The 17,233-nt window shown below is 37.3% G+C and overlaps 2 protein-coding genes across 2 annotated transcripts in view; one reads left to right on the top strand and one right to left on the bottom strand.

Moving 5' to 3' along the window:
• The window catches only part of LOC149074088 (EF-hand domain-containing protein 1-like), a 49,673-nt gene that overhangs the window by 22,088 nt on the left and 10,352 nt on the right, over positions 1-17,233 (bottom strand). The window lies entirely within an intron of this gene.
• On the top strand, positions 6,260-6,730 carry LOC149074089 (uncharacterized). Its single transcript, XM_089247315.1, has one exon. It carries the CDS (start codon positions 6,260-6,262, stop codon positions 6,728-6,730), a length of 471 nt encoding a protein of 156 aa, XP_089103441.1.

Below are 17,233 nucleotides of genomic sequence, written 5' to 3'. Positions count from 1 at the left end.
ACGTTTGACTGAAGACCCTACATGTGGAGGAGCGCCATCTTGCATCCACACAACTTCCGATAGAGCATTTTGCCGTTGCAATGCGGGAATCGCGTAATGAGTTAACATGTCCAGATAGCGAGCTCTCGTTACTGTACATGTTTGCAGATCACCGGCAGTAACCTCTTCAAAAAAGTAAGGGCCGAGGATGAACGTACTTGTTATACCACACCACACAGTCACTTTTTTCTCGTGTAATGGATGTGCAAGCACATCATGTGGATTATTGTCTGCCCAGTGCACACAATTTTTCGAATTCACCTTACCAGTTAACGAGAAATGAGCCTCATCTGTCCACAGAATGCGTAAAGGCCAGCTGCTATCTTCATCGTACCGGATAAGGAATTGATTCGCAAAATCCAGCCGTAATTGATAGTCTCCCGCTTCCAACATCTGGACACGCTGGAATCAATACGGAAACATGTTTAGAACAGAGCACAGAATCTTGCGGACAGTTGAATTCGGCAGATTCAGAACACGTGAAACACTGCGTGCACTTGCGGGACGAACTGTGCTTATCGTCTGATGAACTTCTGCAACAGCTTCAGGTCGATCGTATGTGCAACCAGTTTCTTAAAATTTATGAATCAAGTCCCGTACAGCTTTGACAGTGCACGGGCCTCGCCGTAATCCATGGTTTCTGCGGTAAACACGTAATGTCTCGGCGGCATTTTGTCCATTCGATAATAAATCTTTACGATTTCCCCACTTTTTTTCCTGAAAGCGGCATCTTGTTTGGAATGGCAGAAAGCAACATACGTGGCTCGCATTTCGCAGTGCCTTTTCTTTCACCTAGTGTGACGACGTCAGTCATGACTGTGTCTTACGTGGAACCCGAAATTTGCATTTCTTGGTTTCTTCTTCTCGTTTTGTCAGAATACTAATCAGGCTGGGATCTCAGCCGAAGAAACGGTGTGATGAATGAAACGAACATTAATGCTCTGGTGCACGGCAAAGTCCTTTTTACTTTTTCCTTGCCTAGCTCCGGGGATTTTCGTGCTGCAGGTGCCATTCCAACGCTATTTAGTGTTTTTCAGTATGGAGATCGCATTCCAATACAAAAAACTTGGTGTTGTCATTTGATATTTTCGAAATTTTCTCACTGTAACCGTAACTGTTAGAGTGACACTGTTGTTTTCCATATCATTCTTGAGCGCATACCTCAAAATACTTTATGCCAAAATTTCATTCAGTTTCTGTGAATGGTATGATAGTTAGGGGCCCATATGTTGGGATAGTTTTTTTATAATCACCCCGTATTTCTGGCAAACCTCCTTTTGAACTAATGATTATGAAATCTGTATCAAGACAAATTATTAAAGCCAGAGCATCAATGTACAACAACAGCTCCAAATTCATTAGTGCCAACTTAAATAATACAAGGAAACAGTTCTTTTCCAGATATTATGCCGAGGCGAGCTCGGAAAGAAAAGTCATCTCGTCTCCGCCGGGACACAAACCCAGGCCCTCTTGCATACCGGGCAAGCATGCTACCATCTACACCACTGGAGACACATGACTCTGCCTTCCTAATTTCATGCACTGTGTCATGAGGCGCTGAAGTAGAGGCACTAGTAGCCTCTCTTAACTTCAGGAAATGGCCTCCGGGTGGGACGGTTTAGAGAGATATTGATGGCTTCTTTCTATCCGGCGGACGTGATGACTTTTCTTTCCGAGCTCGCCTCGGCATAATATCCGGAAAATAACTGTTTCCTTGATATCTCTGGCTGAGAAAGAAGCCATCTATATCTCTTTAAATAATACAGCTGTGACTTTTCTTCTCTACCCATGTTTAGTTCTTCTGTCATAAATTTCATCCAGGACAATCATCTGCTCATACCAGTTCAACCTATAGTTTTTGCTAATCCACCCTGGATTATTTCCAACATATCATATACAACTGATGAACTGCCATTCCAGGTTACGACAGATCAAAACTTGGTCAACCCTTTATTTCAACAATATGAACAATTACATTGGTCTAACTCAATTATAATTGCAACTGATGCATCCAAATCAATTCATACCACAATCGGTGTCTTTTGCAATAAAAATATGAGAACTTTCCAGGCTACCGTTCATGACTCTTCTTCTGTTTTTACAGCTGAGTGTCTTGCCATTGCTGTTGCTGCTTCAAAATTTATATCTGAAAAACGTCATTATGTTATATTATCAGACAGCAAATCAGCAATTTCTGCATTAGCCTCCGTAAATCCAAAGTCACATTCAGCCATCTTTACTACATATCTCTCTTTAATAGATGCTTCCAGCCAGGCCGAATTCATTTCAATTGTCTGGTCACAAGAATATCTCCTACAATGAAATTACAGATAAACTGGCTCGTACCACTATTAATAATGCAAACCCTACTTTTCCAGATTTTTCATATGTTGAAGATGTGCTGAATTTACTTAATAAGTCTTGGACCATCCACATTGATCAATATTTCAGATATCAGTTTCTTTATCCACTTGCATCACGTTTTTTCAATACTATGAATAAATATTCTCCTTACTTTACGAAGAGAAAATATGAAACATTATTTTACAGATTATTGTCAAACAGAACCCAGACTAATGGTTATCTGTTCAGAATTAATCAGAAAGACTCTGCGAAATGTGACTATCGTGATGATCAAGAATCTAACGATCACTTCTTTTTTATATGCAAACATTGGAATAAATTTCGCATTAATTTTTTTCCAAAGTATTGGTATAAGAAATAATCAGAATTGTAATTGGAAAGCTATGTTTATTGCTCCTCCAAAATTATTTGTCAAAAGATTAGAAATGTATTTATCTAAATGTAATAGGCCTAGATTCTGAATTTTTTTTTTTTAATTTTTTATGCATCCTTTTTTAAATGGTCAAGTGTTTTTTTTGGTTTTTTTTTTAAAGTTTTCCCTGATTTGATGTAAATATATCTGATTTTTTTTTCCATCTACTCATATCTTGTAAACATGTTTTGTAATTCTTGTATATATTTGTGTATAATGCATTTGTTTTTTGGAATTATTTTTTGCTAAATGTATTGTGATTTTTGTTATATGGATAATTCAGTTGGATCATGCAAGTATGATTGTTTTTCTTGTATGTAGCTATTTGGTTTGATTTGAGAAAATTTCTTGTGCTGTATATACTGTAAATTTCACTTAATATTTGTACAATTTGTGAAAAGACTGCACCTGTGTGGGTTTATTGTGTGTGGTACCACATGAATATGTATAGCTATTTAAAAGTATATATGTTTAAGATGTTTACTATATTCTAATTGTATGGTATTTTTCATATATGTTCATGCATCAAATTCTTTTTCTAAAAAACTAACAATCTAACACACTAACTTTGTATGTTTCTTTTTTCTCCTCTTGTCCTAAAGCCCTAGGTTGGTACAAAAAAACAGAAAACAAGTCAAGTCATTAATTCCCATAAAAGAATGTTGGTTGCACAGAGTTGCACATATTGTTAAGTGATAGTAGTCCTTTTCATGGGCTTGTGGGTGCCAGTTTTTATTGATGATTACCTAGATATTCACTTGGAGTCTCCCAGTTTATCAGTTGCAAAGTCTGGCAACCTTATGCTTGATCATTAGAAATTTCATTTTCCTTATGTACCTTGTATCAATTTCAGTGGTATTACCATGATTGGCAAAATATTCATTGTAATTGGTTGACCTGTCAAATTGGTTTCAATTTACAGCAGCTTTTATTCTTATTTAGATTTTTGGTTCTTTTGTTTGATTTAATTTTCTATACTTGCTTTGAATACATTTATAATATGATATTTTCTTTTCCAGATTTTGTGGTTTTATGGATATTATCGAGAAGAAGTAAGTGATTGTTGGGGAGAGGAATTCCAATTCACCGAGTCAGAATCCTATACTATTTGCGAGATAACGAAATGGAAATGTGGCATCCACATGTTGAAAACAGTGGGCTCGTGCATGTAGGTGGTTCATGTTTATTGTTTTGCTCATGCTATGACAGGGGATGAAATTAACATATCATAACCTTGGTCTGGCAAATGTGTAATATCTCACGTGTCAGGTGTGGTAACAAGAATGTGTGTATTTTCAATTTTTGGGTTTATCAGCTGGTTGGATAATTTATTTTGTTATCTAAGTTTTTCCAGAAACGCCTGTAAGTATCTCCTCTTGAAAAGTGTTGCAACATTTTAGGAAAATGACATCCATAGATTAACATGGCTAGAGTAAACATTCCAATGTTATTTCCCCAAGTTTTTGGAATTCACACATTCATGCTTCTGGCATGGGGTGGGGGGATGTATGTTATTCAGAAAAGTGTACTTAATAGCATTGGCAGTTCTTATTTATTAGTGTTGGTCTGTTCGGACATTGAGTCACATTGTACCTCACTACTGAATGATGAAGGCTGAGAAAATGGGGGAGGGGGAAAGGGAAAAATTCATTTGCATTGTGCATGTAGCATATTGTGAGATATTGCACTCAAAAAAGGGTTGATACGGTTTCAAAAAATCAAGTGATTTGTGTTCTAAAAATGCATAGGGAGATAAGGGATGAATTGTAGTGTTGCAAAGAGTTGTTGTCACTATTAACCTTCTATATCTAATAAAACATTTGTAACACTTGACACCTCTATATATTATGATGTGCAGTAGACCAGTGGTTCTCAACCTTTTTTTGTCCATGGCCCCCTTTGAATCATTTCTCATTCCTGTGGCCCCCCTTGCGAACATGGATAATTTTCTACTCCCCCTTCCTTTCTCCCCCCCCCCGTTTTCCTATTCCAAGATAATTATTCAAAAATTGTCGGAAGCATAAATATTTTTGAATTTAATTAATAAATTTTTTATTTGATTAATTTTTAATTTATCAAAATAACGAAAAATAAAATAAAGTAAAAACAACCAATGTAAACTCTGCGCTTGAAGACGGCACAATGTCATCAAGTTACTGTACTGGATGAAATTTTTATTATTTCCAAATTAGTTTTTTTTTGTGTAAAAGATTATGGTTTCATTGAGAAATATCAGTCGTAGCTTCCAAAATATGCATTCTTATAATGATAAAAAAATCGCAAAAAGTGGTAGCAAGCAGTTTTGTTAATTTTATTCTCTTCGTGCGGATAAAAGTAGTAATGAGGGAGTAGCCACACAAACGAATCACAATTGAAAAGTTCAACCTTCCACATCGTTTTCAACAATAATACATGTATCAAGGATATAGGTTCATGTTGTAGCCCTACTACGAATTTAAAAAAATGAACTAAAATACGTATGAAAATTTTTTAAATATTTGTTTGAACCATTCATTCCAGAGAAATCATCCGCAGTGACAAAACTGTTCGTGTGAACATAATGATTCATTATTAGGATTTGAAGCCCATCGGAAAATATAAATAATCAGATTTTCAAATAAGAAAATTATCAGTTTGTTGACTTCAATTTTGATGCGGTGAAAATATGATATTTCATTGGATGTGACAAGCTACCTTCAAGTGGCTTCTTGATTCATTATGCGGCCGCTCTCTCGCAGGCGAACGAAGCCATGTGCGTGCTGGCTTAAACACAACACAATATTTTACATAACAGTCAGTACTATATTTAATATACAGGGCGCATAGGTAATGCATAGGCATTTTTTACTGGCGAACCATTGGTCCTAGAGGCATACTTCCAGTTGGAAAAAGTACCCGAATAATGTGTAGTACTCAGATATTTGATTCATGTTGCCAGGGATTACATAGTTATTAAAATTAGAAAACTTTTCTAATCCCTCGGATAGGTTTACATAGGAACAATATAAAAATCTGGAATTCCTTTGTAACGAAATTTCCTTATAACGAAGTGATTTCTCGGGTTTCTTTAATACTCTTTGGGTTTGACCGTATTTCCCCAAAAAAAAACTGACATTTTTGCAGTAAAGTAACTGAAAACAGTCCTTTTTATAATGATTATGTCCTTTTTACTTTTATAAATTTAGGAAGGAAACAAAAGGAAGAAAGGGTTGGGAGAAAAAAATAGCACCACGTTCAAACTCAATTAAATCTCGATAACCTGCCATTGTAGCAGCAGTAACCGATCTAATAACTATGCCAGACACTTGTTGCGTTGTCGACCACAGCGCCGTACTCTGATTGGTTCCATATCGCCAATTTGAATCGCAGCTATTCCGGGAGCTTTCCAAATTCATCGGAGCAAAACGGGTTAGGGCAACTGGATACCATCCACAGGCGAATGGTATGTTGGAAGAGTGGCATCGCCCTCTCAAAGCCGCGTTGAAATGCAACCAAACCCATAAATGGACTGAAGCATTACCTACAGTTCTACTCGGTCTTCGGTGCTCTCTGAAACAAGATTTGGGGTGCACACCTGCAGAACTACTATACGGAGAAACTTTACGATTACCTGGTGAGTTTTTCCAAGCACAAGCTAATTCCAACTCAACTGACGCTTCTGAGTTTCTACAAATGCTGAGAACTCACGTCCAAACTTTCCAGCCACGACCAATCAAACGGCATGGAGGACATCCTCCATTTGTTCACCATGATTTCAAAACTACTTCTCACGTTTTCGTAAGAACTGATAGGGTGAAACGTCCTCTGGAACAGCCATTTGAAGGACCATACAGAGTGATCAGCCGGACCGACAAAGTGTTCAACGTGGACATAAGAGGAAAATCAAACCGGCATTTCTTGTCAATCCGACAGTAGAGCCGGTACCCGTATCTCCAAATGTACCAACTGCAGTTACGTCTGACAGACTCGCAGCTGATTCTGCTGTGAAACCAGTCAGAACCACTCGTTCTGGACGTACTGTCCACTTTCCAGATCGTCTACAGTGCTCGTGATCACTGATGCTATTCCATAGTACGCGATCACCTCTTATTACTCGTGATCGCTGGGGAGGGAGTGTGTGGTGTCTCACGCAGACGACCCCCCAAGAGTCGGGTCAACGACCTCGAGTGTGTCAAATGATCCCGGGTACTGGAGACGACCGTCTGGAAAACAGCAGAGCAGAGAGTCACTGCACACGAAAGCGTGAAGTTCGAAAATTTCTATGCCTGTCTTACTTTTTCATTAACCCAGATAATCATTATGTGTCGTCAAAATAAATGTTTATTCTGAAGCTGTGGCTCTGTGTGGTGACTCCGCAATTCCTATACATATTAATGTTTAAGTATTTAATTTATTCGATGCACAACATCAATTACTTGGCATTTTTATTTCAACTGGAACCCCAAAAACTTGGTAAAAGTTTCACTTGTGTCAGTAGGATTTCATTTTTTTTTAATAGGTAGCAAAACACGTCACTGAAATGAATATTTTTACAATTATTGCTGCCAGATAAGCCATAATTTGTAGTATGATTGTAAATGGATACATAAACATTCAGCAAGCTATAACCCCTTTAAAGTGGGCTCTGAAATAGTTTGTTTATTGTAAGTTTTTGAGAACTATGGAAACACGGCGAGCCATAAACATTTACATTTGTCGAGTCGAAAGGCAACTATACTAGACGTGCAGACCATACTTCTTCGCATACATGTTCCTTCCGAGTTTTTTTCCATTGTGTCAGTGCTTCGTTTCCCAGTGTTATTCCTGAAGCATTTGCAACTGGTCTGCTGGTGAGAAGCAAGTACAATATATGAGTTCGTTCCCTTTCATTTCCAGTAGAATTTCCTTTGGTTGAGGTATTGTGCTTGCTAGCTGGCCGCGTGGAATCAGCTTTTCTTGATTTTTGAACCCCCCACTCCTCTTTTCACTTGAACGTAAAATGAAAATTTCGACAAAAAAATCTAGATCTATCAAAGAGTGAAACTTGTGAAGAAATTAAATATGCTGAGTTACTTTTGGAAAGGGTTTAAAAAATAAATAAATAAAAATCTTACAAATTTGCTTTTAATTTTCTTTTTGTGTCATTTGTAAAATAATCGTAAGAATCCTGAAGAGAGAGAGAATAAAGTAAAGGCAAAATCATCATTGGATTAAATTTATCAAAAATATATAATCTCATGACCTTTCTTCGCTTCATATTCTGATAACCACGGCCGCAACTAAGGTGGGGGAGCAGGCGGGCTTCGGGCGCTAGACCCTGGGGGGGGGGCCAATTTCATTCTAAAACCTCTCCTTCAACATTACAAGGGCATGTCAAAATTCGCACTTACCCCGGGTGACCAAGCATCTAGTTGCGGCCCTGCTTGACCATTCTCCATCTGTTCTTTGTCTGACTTTTTATGAGAGCAAAAGAACTATTCCATTGAAGTCTGTCCGTGGAAAACTATCTTTTCTCAGTTGAACTTTCCTTTCTTGGAAAAAAAAGATGTCATAAAAAATCGCTCTCGCGAATGGGGAAATCCTTTTGTGTGAGTTTTTTCTTTGACTCCCTGCACATTGGCAGGGTTTGAAGTTGAAGCTAAACAAGAAAAGGGCTTTGCCCCACCAGTAGTTGTTTTTTATCTTCACTGGTGGGGCAAATAGAAAAGCTAGTGGGGCAAAATCCCCACCAGTTAACATGTTAAAAAAAGGCTTGGTGCATACAAGCTCTAAGGAAATAAGTTTGTTGCTTCTATAGCATAGAGAGGTCTAGGGGGCTCGACCAGCATGTGAGAGGAAGTGGGTGGCATGGAGTTCGGATACCATTCAGAAAGTCACCAAATGTGGTATCTTGGTCCAATTTTCTCTGGTGTTGCCTGCTCCAACTGGATTTAACTGTCGTGTTTGTCTACAAGGACTTCAAAAACCTACTTAGTGAAATAATAATGACAGCGCCGTTAGAACATTTTCTGCATTGCTAAACTTTGTCATTTTGCGGTGTGTGTGTGGGGGAGGGGTGATGCTGTATATTCTGTTCTCAGTCGTATATATTTCAGCATCAACTCATTTCTCTATAGCGCACAGTGTTCAACTGCTTCTGTTGGGCTGAGGCTTCAAAACTTCTTCAAATCCTGCTGAATTTATCTTTGCAGTGAACTCAATTTTCTTATTTTCAGAATTTTATTTTAAATTGGATAGTACCATCTGTTCAATGCATGTGTGGATGCCCTTTGGATTATTCCAACTTATAATGTGGATTATTACTGTTTAGAAAGGAAGAATGAAAAGAAAAAATTGAAAAAACAGGTGAGTGGTAAAAAAACCCTTCATTTCCTAATGTTATGCACCAGGGGGTGCGACTGTAAGGTCTTGGATAAGCGGTTCGCTGCAGGGTTAAACATGTCAGAATGCACATAATTATGAAAAATAGGTTGCTACAGTCAATTGATGCTGACTGGCAACTAGCAGATGTTTAAATTTTATATATTTTACCACACCTCTGTTAGGTTTATTTATTTTTCATGCAAATTAAAGGAACTCAACCGTAACCGGATCGATCACGATCCGATATGTAAATCATGACGCGATCGCACATGTTTGTAAAGTGTATATATATGAACTGTTTGGGATCCTGTTTTTTGTGTGGTTCTTGTCTTAGTGTTATGATTGCGTTGTTTCATCAGTTATGTTAGACGTAATATGGACTGTAGTTTTCAATGATTTTTAGTGGAGATCAATATGCTGTCGTTAAATAAATCCGTTATTTTGCCGATCATTATTCTCGTATTCTTTCCGTCTGTACTCGCGCATAACCACACTTTGCCAACAAGGGTTATGGGCCCAGCCTTAAACGTTAAGTTACGTTTTTGAATCGGAAAGTTAAAAAGTCCTTTGTGCAAACATGCCCACATTTTTCTCATTGCATTTGCGACAACGATCAACGAACTATAATTTTAAAGCGGAAACTTCTATTCGCCGTCCGTAATATCTTCCACATTGGTATCTCCAACATCGTATTTTCACCGATCGCCGGCTTCATCGGAATTGCTACCGATCAAGGTCATCGGGATCTTCGACATCGTATTTTCACCGATCGCCGTTTTCATCGGGACTAGCGTATTCGTCCTTTATCGAGCTTATGGGACCGATGAGCGCTTCATTTTGCCGATTACCGGGAAGGAATCGTAGTTTTCACCGAAAGTGCATATTCCCAATCATCTTGAAATTCGCGGTTTTCGTTGATCAGCCTATTCCGCTCAAGGTCGTAGCCAATTTGTTTTCATCAAGGACAATCAGTGAACTTGAAAAAAAAAAACAACTGGATTTACTAATCAGTGTGTCAACGGCAACATCGCTGAATTAAAAACTGATTGAATTAATAACAGGATGAAGAAATTTACAGGTATGAAAAAAATTCTAAGACTTTTCATTTACAATACGACTTTTTCGACGGGGGCCGCAGAAAATTGTGGTACTAGACTGCTGGCAGGGTTGTATTATATGCTTATACTCGTTGCAAAATTTTTTTTAAGAAATGAATTACTGGCAATTTAATTATTATACTCTATTGTTTTATTTATTTCTTTGTGTATGCTTATAAATTATAATCTTATACATTATGGAGACGAAGGATGTAAAAATTAAGGTCCTAAATGGGGACAATTGGCATACTTGGATAGATGATATTAAGGTCCTTCTCATGGATAGGGGTTATTGGTCTTTCATAAATGAAACGGAACCTCCATTGGATGATGAAACTGCATCACGTAAAGAAGTATTGGATTATAATTTGAGAAAAAATAGGGCATATTCAACAATATACTATGCAGTTGATCCTCAGTACAGAAATTTGATAGCTAAAAATACTGATGGGAAATCTGCATATATGACACTAAAAGAGTACTTTGAGCCAAATACAAGAGCACATGTCATCTCATTATTAGATGAATTTTTCTCACTTAGATTTGATAAGAGATCAGAAACTACAGGGTTATATTGTGCTAGATTGAGAAATTGCGTACAAAGATTAGAAGATGCTGGACATGCATTAGAACCTTTATATCAGAGTTTTCAATTGATGAGGTATCTCCCACAAGAATTTTCAGGAATAGTTCAAACTATATATAGATGGCCTGAAAAAGATTTCCTCTTTGATAAAGTCGCTAAAGAGCTAGTATTCTGCTAGCTACATCTGCTGATACAAATGTCAAAAAAGAGAAAGAAATGTATAATTCTATTGCAAGAACTAATGATAATATAGAACTTTGGCATAAACGTTTTTGTCATGTGAATATACATTATTTGCAAAATACAAGTAAGAATTCAAGTGTTAGAGGGTTACCATTGTTAAATAAACCTATGGAAGAATGTGTTAGTTACAAACTGGCAAAATCCAAAAGAAAACCCTACAAACCTATTGACAAAATTAGATCTAGTAGACCTTTGGAATTATTACACATGGATGTATGTGGTCCAATGCCTACTGAATCTTGTGGAGGGAATCTATATTTCTTAACTATAACAGATGATTATTCTCAAAAAGTGTTTGTTTTCCCAATGAAAAGAAAAGGTGAAGTTTTCCAACTTTTTGTAAAATTTCAGAAGAGACAAGAAAGGTTTCTAAATCTGAAAATAGTAACTGTTCGTACAGATAATGGCATGGAATTTTGCCATAATGAATTTGTAAAATTCTTAGACAATCAGGGAATAGGATATGAAAGGACAAATGATTACACCCCAGAACAGAATGGTGTAAGTGAATGCTATAATCTAACAGCATTGGATGGTGTTAAAGCTATGCTGAAAGATAGTGATATTGATAATAAGTTCTGGGCAGAAGCAATAATTTGTTTTACTTATGTTTGGAATAGAGTCTGTCACAAGAACCAAACAAAAACGCCATTTGAGTTATATGGGGGGAACAAACCAACAGTATCCCATTTGAAGGTTTTTGGCAGTACTGTTTATGTAGGAGTTCCAAAACAAAAGAGAAAGAAACTAGACATGAGAGCACGTTTAGGAACCATGATGGGATATGCCCAAAGAACACGTGGTTATAGAATTTGGTTAAGAGATGAACACAGAATGATTGAAACTGTGAATGTTAACTTTAATGAGCAGTTGAAAGGAAATATGACATATTCTAATAAACAAGGTTATGCTAACTTCGAAATAGATGACATTTCATACTCAGATGATGAAATTAAGTCAGTAGACTTATCTGAAAGTTCAGAATTCATCACTAAAATTAACCCACATCTAACAAAAGTTACACACAAAACAAAATTTCTAACAGAGGAAGAAAAAAATTTAGTTCCTTGTATACCAATCCCATGGATTAGAAAAGCTGTCTTGAGAAAAGATCAGTCAAGGACAGATATATATTACTATATTGAAGGGACAAAAACAAGATTTAGATCCCCACATGATATAAAGAAATACTGTGCGAAACGTGGTATAGAGTTTAGAAATGAACTTTTTAATTTTAGTGGTAAAGATAATTCATCAGGTAAACTTTCAGAGTTGTGTAAATACAATATTACCCAAAGCATGATGCAGAATTTTCCAGAAGCAAACCAAGTAGAATTGAAGATTCCTAAGAACTATAAAGATGTATTTAATTCTCCTCAGGTAAAAAATTGGCAAAATGCTATGGATGAAGAAATACAAATTATCAAAGACAGGCAAGTTTGGGAATTAGTTCCGCCACCCAAAGAACAAGTTATTGGATGCAGATGGGTATATACAACAAAATTAAATGAAAAAGGGGAAATTGTTAAGTATAAGGCTCGCTTAGTAGCCAAAGGTTATGGACAAAGAAAAGGGGAATCGTATGATGAAGTTTATAGTCCAGTAGTAAATTTCAGTGTCATTCGATTGTTTTTCTCTTTATTGGTATGTATGCTTAGTTGGTTACATTATCAATTAGATGTAAAAAGTGCATATTTGTATGCAAAATTATCCAAACCTATTTTTATGTCTCAACCAGAAGGATATATAAATGACAATAAGAAAAATTATGTATGTCTGTTAAAAAGAGCTTTGTATGGTTTACATCAAAGTGGTAGGGAATGGTATTTAGAACTGGATACAATGTTAAAAAAAATGGACTTTGTAAAATTTAAATGGTGCAATTGTGTATACAGGAGAGGAAAAACTGTAATATTATTAGTGTATGTTGATGATATAATAGTTTTTGGAAAAACTAAGCAAGCTATAGATGAAGCTATCACTATATTAGGTCTTAAATTAGAATTGAAAATGTTGGGTAAAACCAAAAAACTTTTGGGTATTGAATTTGAAGAAACTGATAGTTTTTTATCCATTCATCAGCGTTCATATATTGATAAGATATGTAAAATGTTTTCTAAGTATAATTTCAAATTGGCAACGTTACCAATTGCCAAAAGTCAAATCCTGTCCAAACTTGACTCGCCATCATATCAAAACCAGATAAATGAGATGTCAAAACTTCCATATAGAAATATTTTAGGTTGCCTTTCATTCATTGCAATTAGAACCAGACCGGACATATGTTACGCTGTAAATATTTTATCTCAATTTCAGGAAAACCCAGGAATTAGACATTGGAACTGTTTATTAAAATTATTAGGATATGTACAATATACAAAAGACTATAAATTAGACTTGTCAAAAATCAGAAATATTAACATGAATTGTTTTTCTGATTCTGATTTTGCAGCCAGTAGAGATGACAGAATCTCTATGGGAGGTACACTGATTTTAATTGACAAATCTCCCATTTTTTGGCGCACCTTCAAGCATAAATCTGTAAGCTTGTCAACAATGGAGGCAGAATATATTTCGCTTACTGAATCTACTAAAGAATTAATGTGGATAAAAAATATAGTCAAAGAATGTAGACCAATAGGGTTAAAAATGACCGAATGTAATTTACTATGCGATAATCAGGCTGCAATTGATTTCTCAAGCTCTCCATTAGAAACTCACAGGACAAAGCACATAGACATTAAATATCACTTCCTCAGAAATCTTGTCCGTGATAAGTGCTTTAATGTTAAATTTGTCAACAGTAACAAAAATATGGCAGATATATTTACAAAGCCTATGACTAGAGAAGCAAAAAATAACTTTTGTGAAAAAATGTATGTGTAATGTAAATGCTATAAATTTGTCTTGTTATATCTAAAATTTATTGGTATTGTGTTTATATATGTATGTGTGTATATATTGTATTTTTTTTTAATTAATTTGCATGAGGGGGCTGATTGTTAGGTTTATTTATTTTTCATGCAAATTAAAGGAACTCAACCGTAACCGGATCGATCACGATCCGATATGTAAATCATGACGCGATCGCACATGTTTGTAAAGTGTATATATATGAACTGTTTGGGATCCTGTTTTTTGTGTGGTTCTTGTCTTAGTGTTATGATTGCGTTGTTTCATCAGTTATGTTAGACGTAATATGGACTGTAGTTTTCAATGATTTTTAGTGGAGATCAATATGCTGTCGTTAAATAAATCCGTTATTTTGCCGATCATTATTCTCGTATTCTTTCCGTCTGTACTCGCGCATAACCACACTTTGCCAACAACCTCTACATACTGTTCATCGATGGCGCAGTCGGTAGCATAATGGGTGGGTGGGAACACTGTGGGTCCGAATCTACACCTTGCTACCTGCAATTTTTTTTACCATTGCACAAGTGAGATAAGATTCCTTCTTAAATGCTGGTAAAGGCCCGTTTACACGAGGCAAGCGCTTTAGTGGGCAACTTCATTTTAACTTACCGATTCTTCTTGAAACTGTCCACACGATGAATGGCAAGTAGGCGCTCATTGGATAATTTTTACGGAGGTGAGCACAGTTAGCGCATGCGCGCTTCAGTCTACTCAAATCCACGAGAGAGAGACAGACTCACAACGCGCGGGAGTATAATAGTAATAATTTTTTATTTATTTGGCATTCAGAGAGGTGCTTTTTTTAAAGCTCATAGCTTTCGTAACGATGGATGAAGATGATCAGGTAGAACTTAAGAATACTGTGATCAGAGCCACATTATATGATATTTTTTTAAAGAATATAAATTTATTCACTTAAATAAATTTATTCAATAAAAAAGGGGAAACTTTTTCCTCACTTGCACGAGAGCAACACACTGAGCAAGAAGTAGGTCACGCAAGGGAAACAGTTCGCTTGTCCCCTTTTTTCGCCTCTGCCACCCACGTAAGGGGGGCGAGAGATGACACCACAGGGGAAAAAAGAATACACAACATATTATAAACTTATGTAAGTCATCGAGAAGAAATATAAGATTTCTCTATTTCTCGTCCAAGTTGTAAATATCAATTATATGATATTTTAATCGAAGTTGAAGAGGAGATAAATTATGAATTATGGAAGCCGAAAATACTGGAGAAGATTCTTGGCATTCGTAGGAAATTCTAAGGGTTAAAAATTAAATAATAAAAATTCATTAAACAAAAATTATTTCCAAATTTTCGAAATCATTATTATTTTTTAATTTAATCTATAGAGATGACATTTTTATGTTAAATATTTGATCATGTATTTTCACAACAGATGGCAGCAAATTCGTTCTGGACGAGAGAAATATTCGAAACCCCCCCCTCCAGTTTTTAATATATAAATCCTCCCCACCCGATATATATTTTTGAATCTTCAATTTTTTTCCACTCCTGACATCATGTTGACAGAATATTCCATAGCTTTTTAAAACATCGAATAATTTTTAGCTTGTTTGTTAAGATAATTTTCATTTCTATAGTTCAACAAACATTCATGGTGAAGATATTTTTCAACAAACTTGAAGGTTGTGTCCTCTGGCCACCTCACCATCCAATATTTCCGCGGAATTCTAGCGAAACTTCAGGAGACGACGGAGTATGAACAGGCTCACGCTTGAGATCAAAATGAACCCCTCCGTGAGAGAGCAAAATGACCCCTCTAGCGCGGCAGGTCACGCCCACTGGCGCATGCGCATACGTCTACTTAACCGGAAAAAATAGAACCGTTCTTATCTGACTTACCAACTAAATCACTTCTGCACTTGTCAACTAAAGCCGTGTAAATGGCCCTTATCGTCTGCATACATTGTATCGTACTTGGCAACTAAAAATTAAGTTACCAACTAAAGCGCTTGCCTCGTGTAAACGGGCCTTGAAACGAAGTTTAGATTCAAGTGTTCTCAAAACTGATATTAAACATCCCCAGAGGGGTCATGACGCACTTGCTGCATGGGGGTGGCAGATTAGCAAGCGAAGTGATACTACAGGCCCAGCATGAGTTGTCACAAGTAAAAGTACAAGGATAGATTGATTCATGTATAATAACTGTATAATGATCCATTCAAGAGTGATGGATTATGATACGCTTATTGTGTGGGGTAGCGGAACAGCAAGCCTACCAGCCCCGCGCGATAGTGCAAGCCATCACGACAATGGCCCCCACATCCTGGAGCAGAGCTCCTAGGCTACTTTAAAGCACACCAACTCCTGTCATATATCGCCATTCTGCAATTCCTACAACCAGCGGTTTTCAAGTTCCTTGTAGGCTTAACCCAGCCTGAGGGAAGTTGCTCTCGCCAGCCCTATAAAGACTGGATTATAAAAACTGGGCATTAGTTCCTCTGTCAGACAAGACATGACCCAGGCTCTGTCCCTTCCGGGATGTAAGCCTTTTACCCGCGTGGGTTGGGTTGTGCTGGGGGTGCCAGGCCAAGGCGGCCGTCGGTGAATCACCAGAAGGCGCCCCCAACTAAGTCCTAGCTACAAGCGCGAAGCCTAGACTTTTAGGGTGTCCTTAAGGGGTGGCGGTAGCAGCCATCTTCGAGGACAGGCCCGCAAACCCCAGCAGCGGCAAGGGGGTCCCCAACTCAGACCCCCCAAGATCCGATCCCAAAAATCTCCAGGGTGTTTTATTTATCTTGAGACTATTTACAGTTAGTCACTTATGATGCGCCCATGTGACATATGCCTCCACGGGACGCGGCTTTCATATTTACAGCGTTCCGCCATGCGACAGATTCCCGTATAGGGGAGCGATTGGTGTTTTCTATCAGCGAAATTTCGAAAGTCTTTCCTCAGTATATAAGTCCTTATGTAGCCAGCCCAGGTGTTGGCTAGATGGCTCTGTGGGCTCGTTGATTCTTTGTGGCCAGCCCGGATGCTGGGCCACGACTTTTCTTATCTCACGATCCCATTCATGGCACCTTAGTTCCTCTGGCACAGGGAAATGAAGATGCCATCTATTGGCGGTCACCCTAGGCTCTGTAAGTGAAGAAATTGTTTCTGATGTTCTTTGCCCAGATTTAAACCCGTGGACCTTGATAGTAACGCTCATAGTGGAAGACGAGCATCTTACCACTGTTACACTCGGGACTTCTAGGTTGGGAT

The sequence above is a fragment of the Pholcus phalangioides genome, unplaced genomic scaffold (genome assembly GCF_987345545.1).
Source record: "Pholcus phalangioides strain wild (caught in Gottingen) unplaced genomic scaffold, Ppha-v1.0 ptg000017l_1, whole genome shotgun sequence".
Classification (NCBI taxonomy): domain Eukaryota; kingdom Metazoa; phylum Arthropoda; class Arachnida; order Araneae; family Pholcidae; genus Pholcus; species Pholcus phalangioides.
This window is presented reverse-complemented; position numbering and strand designations above follow the sequence as displayed.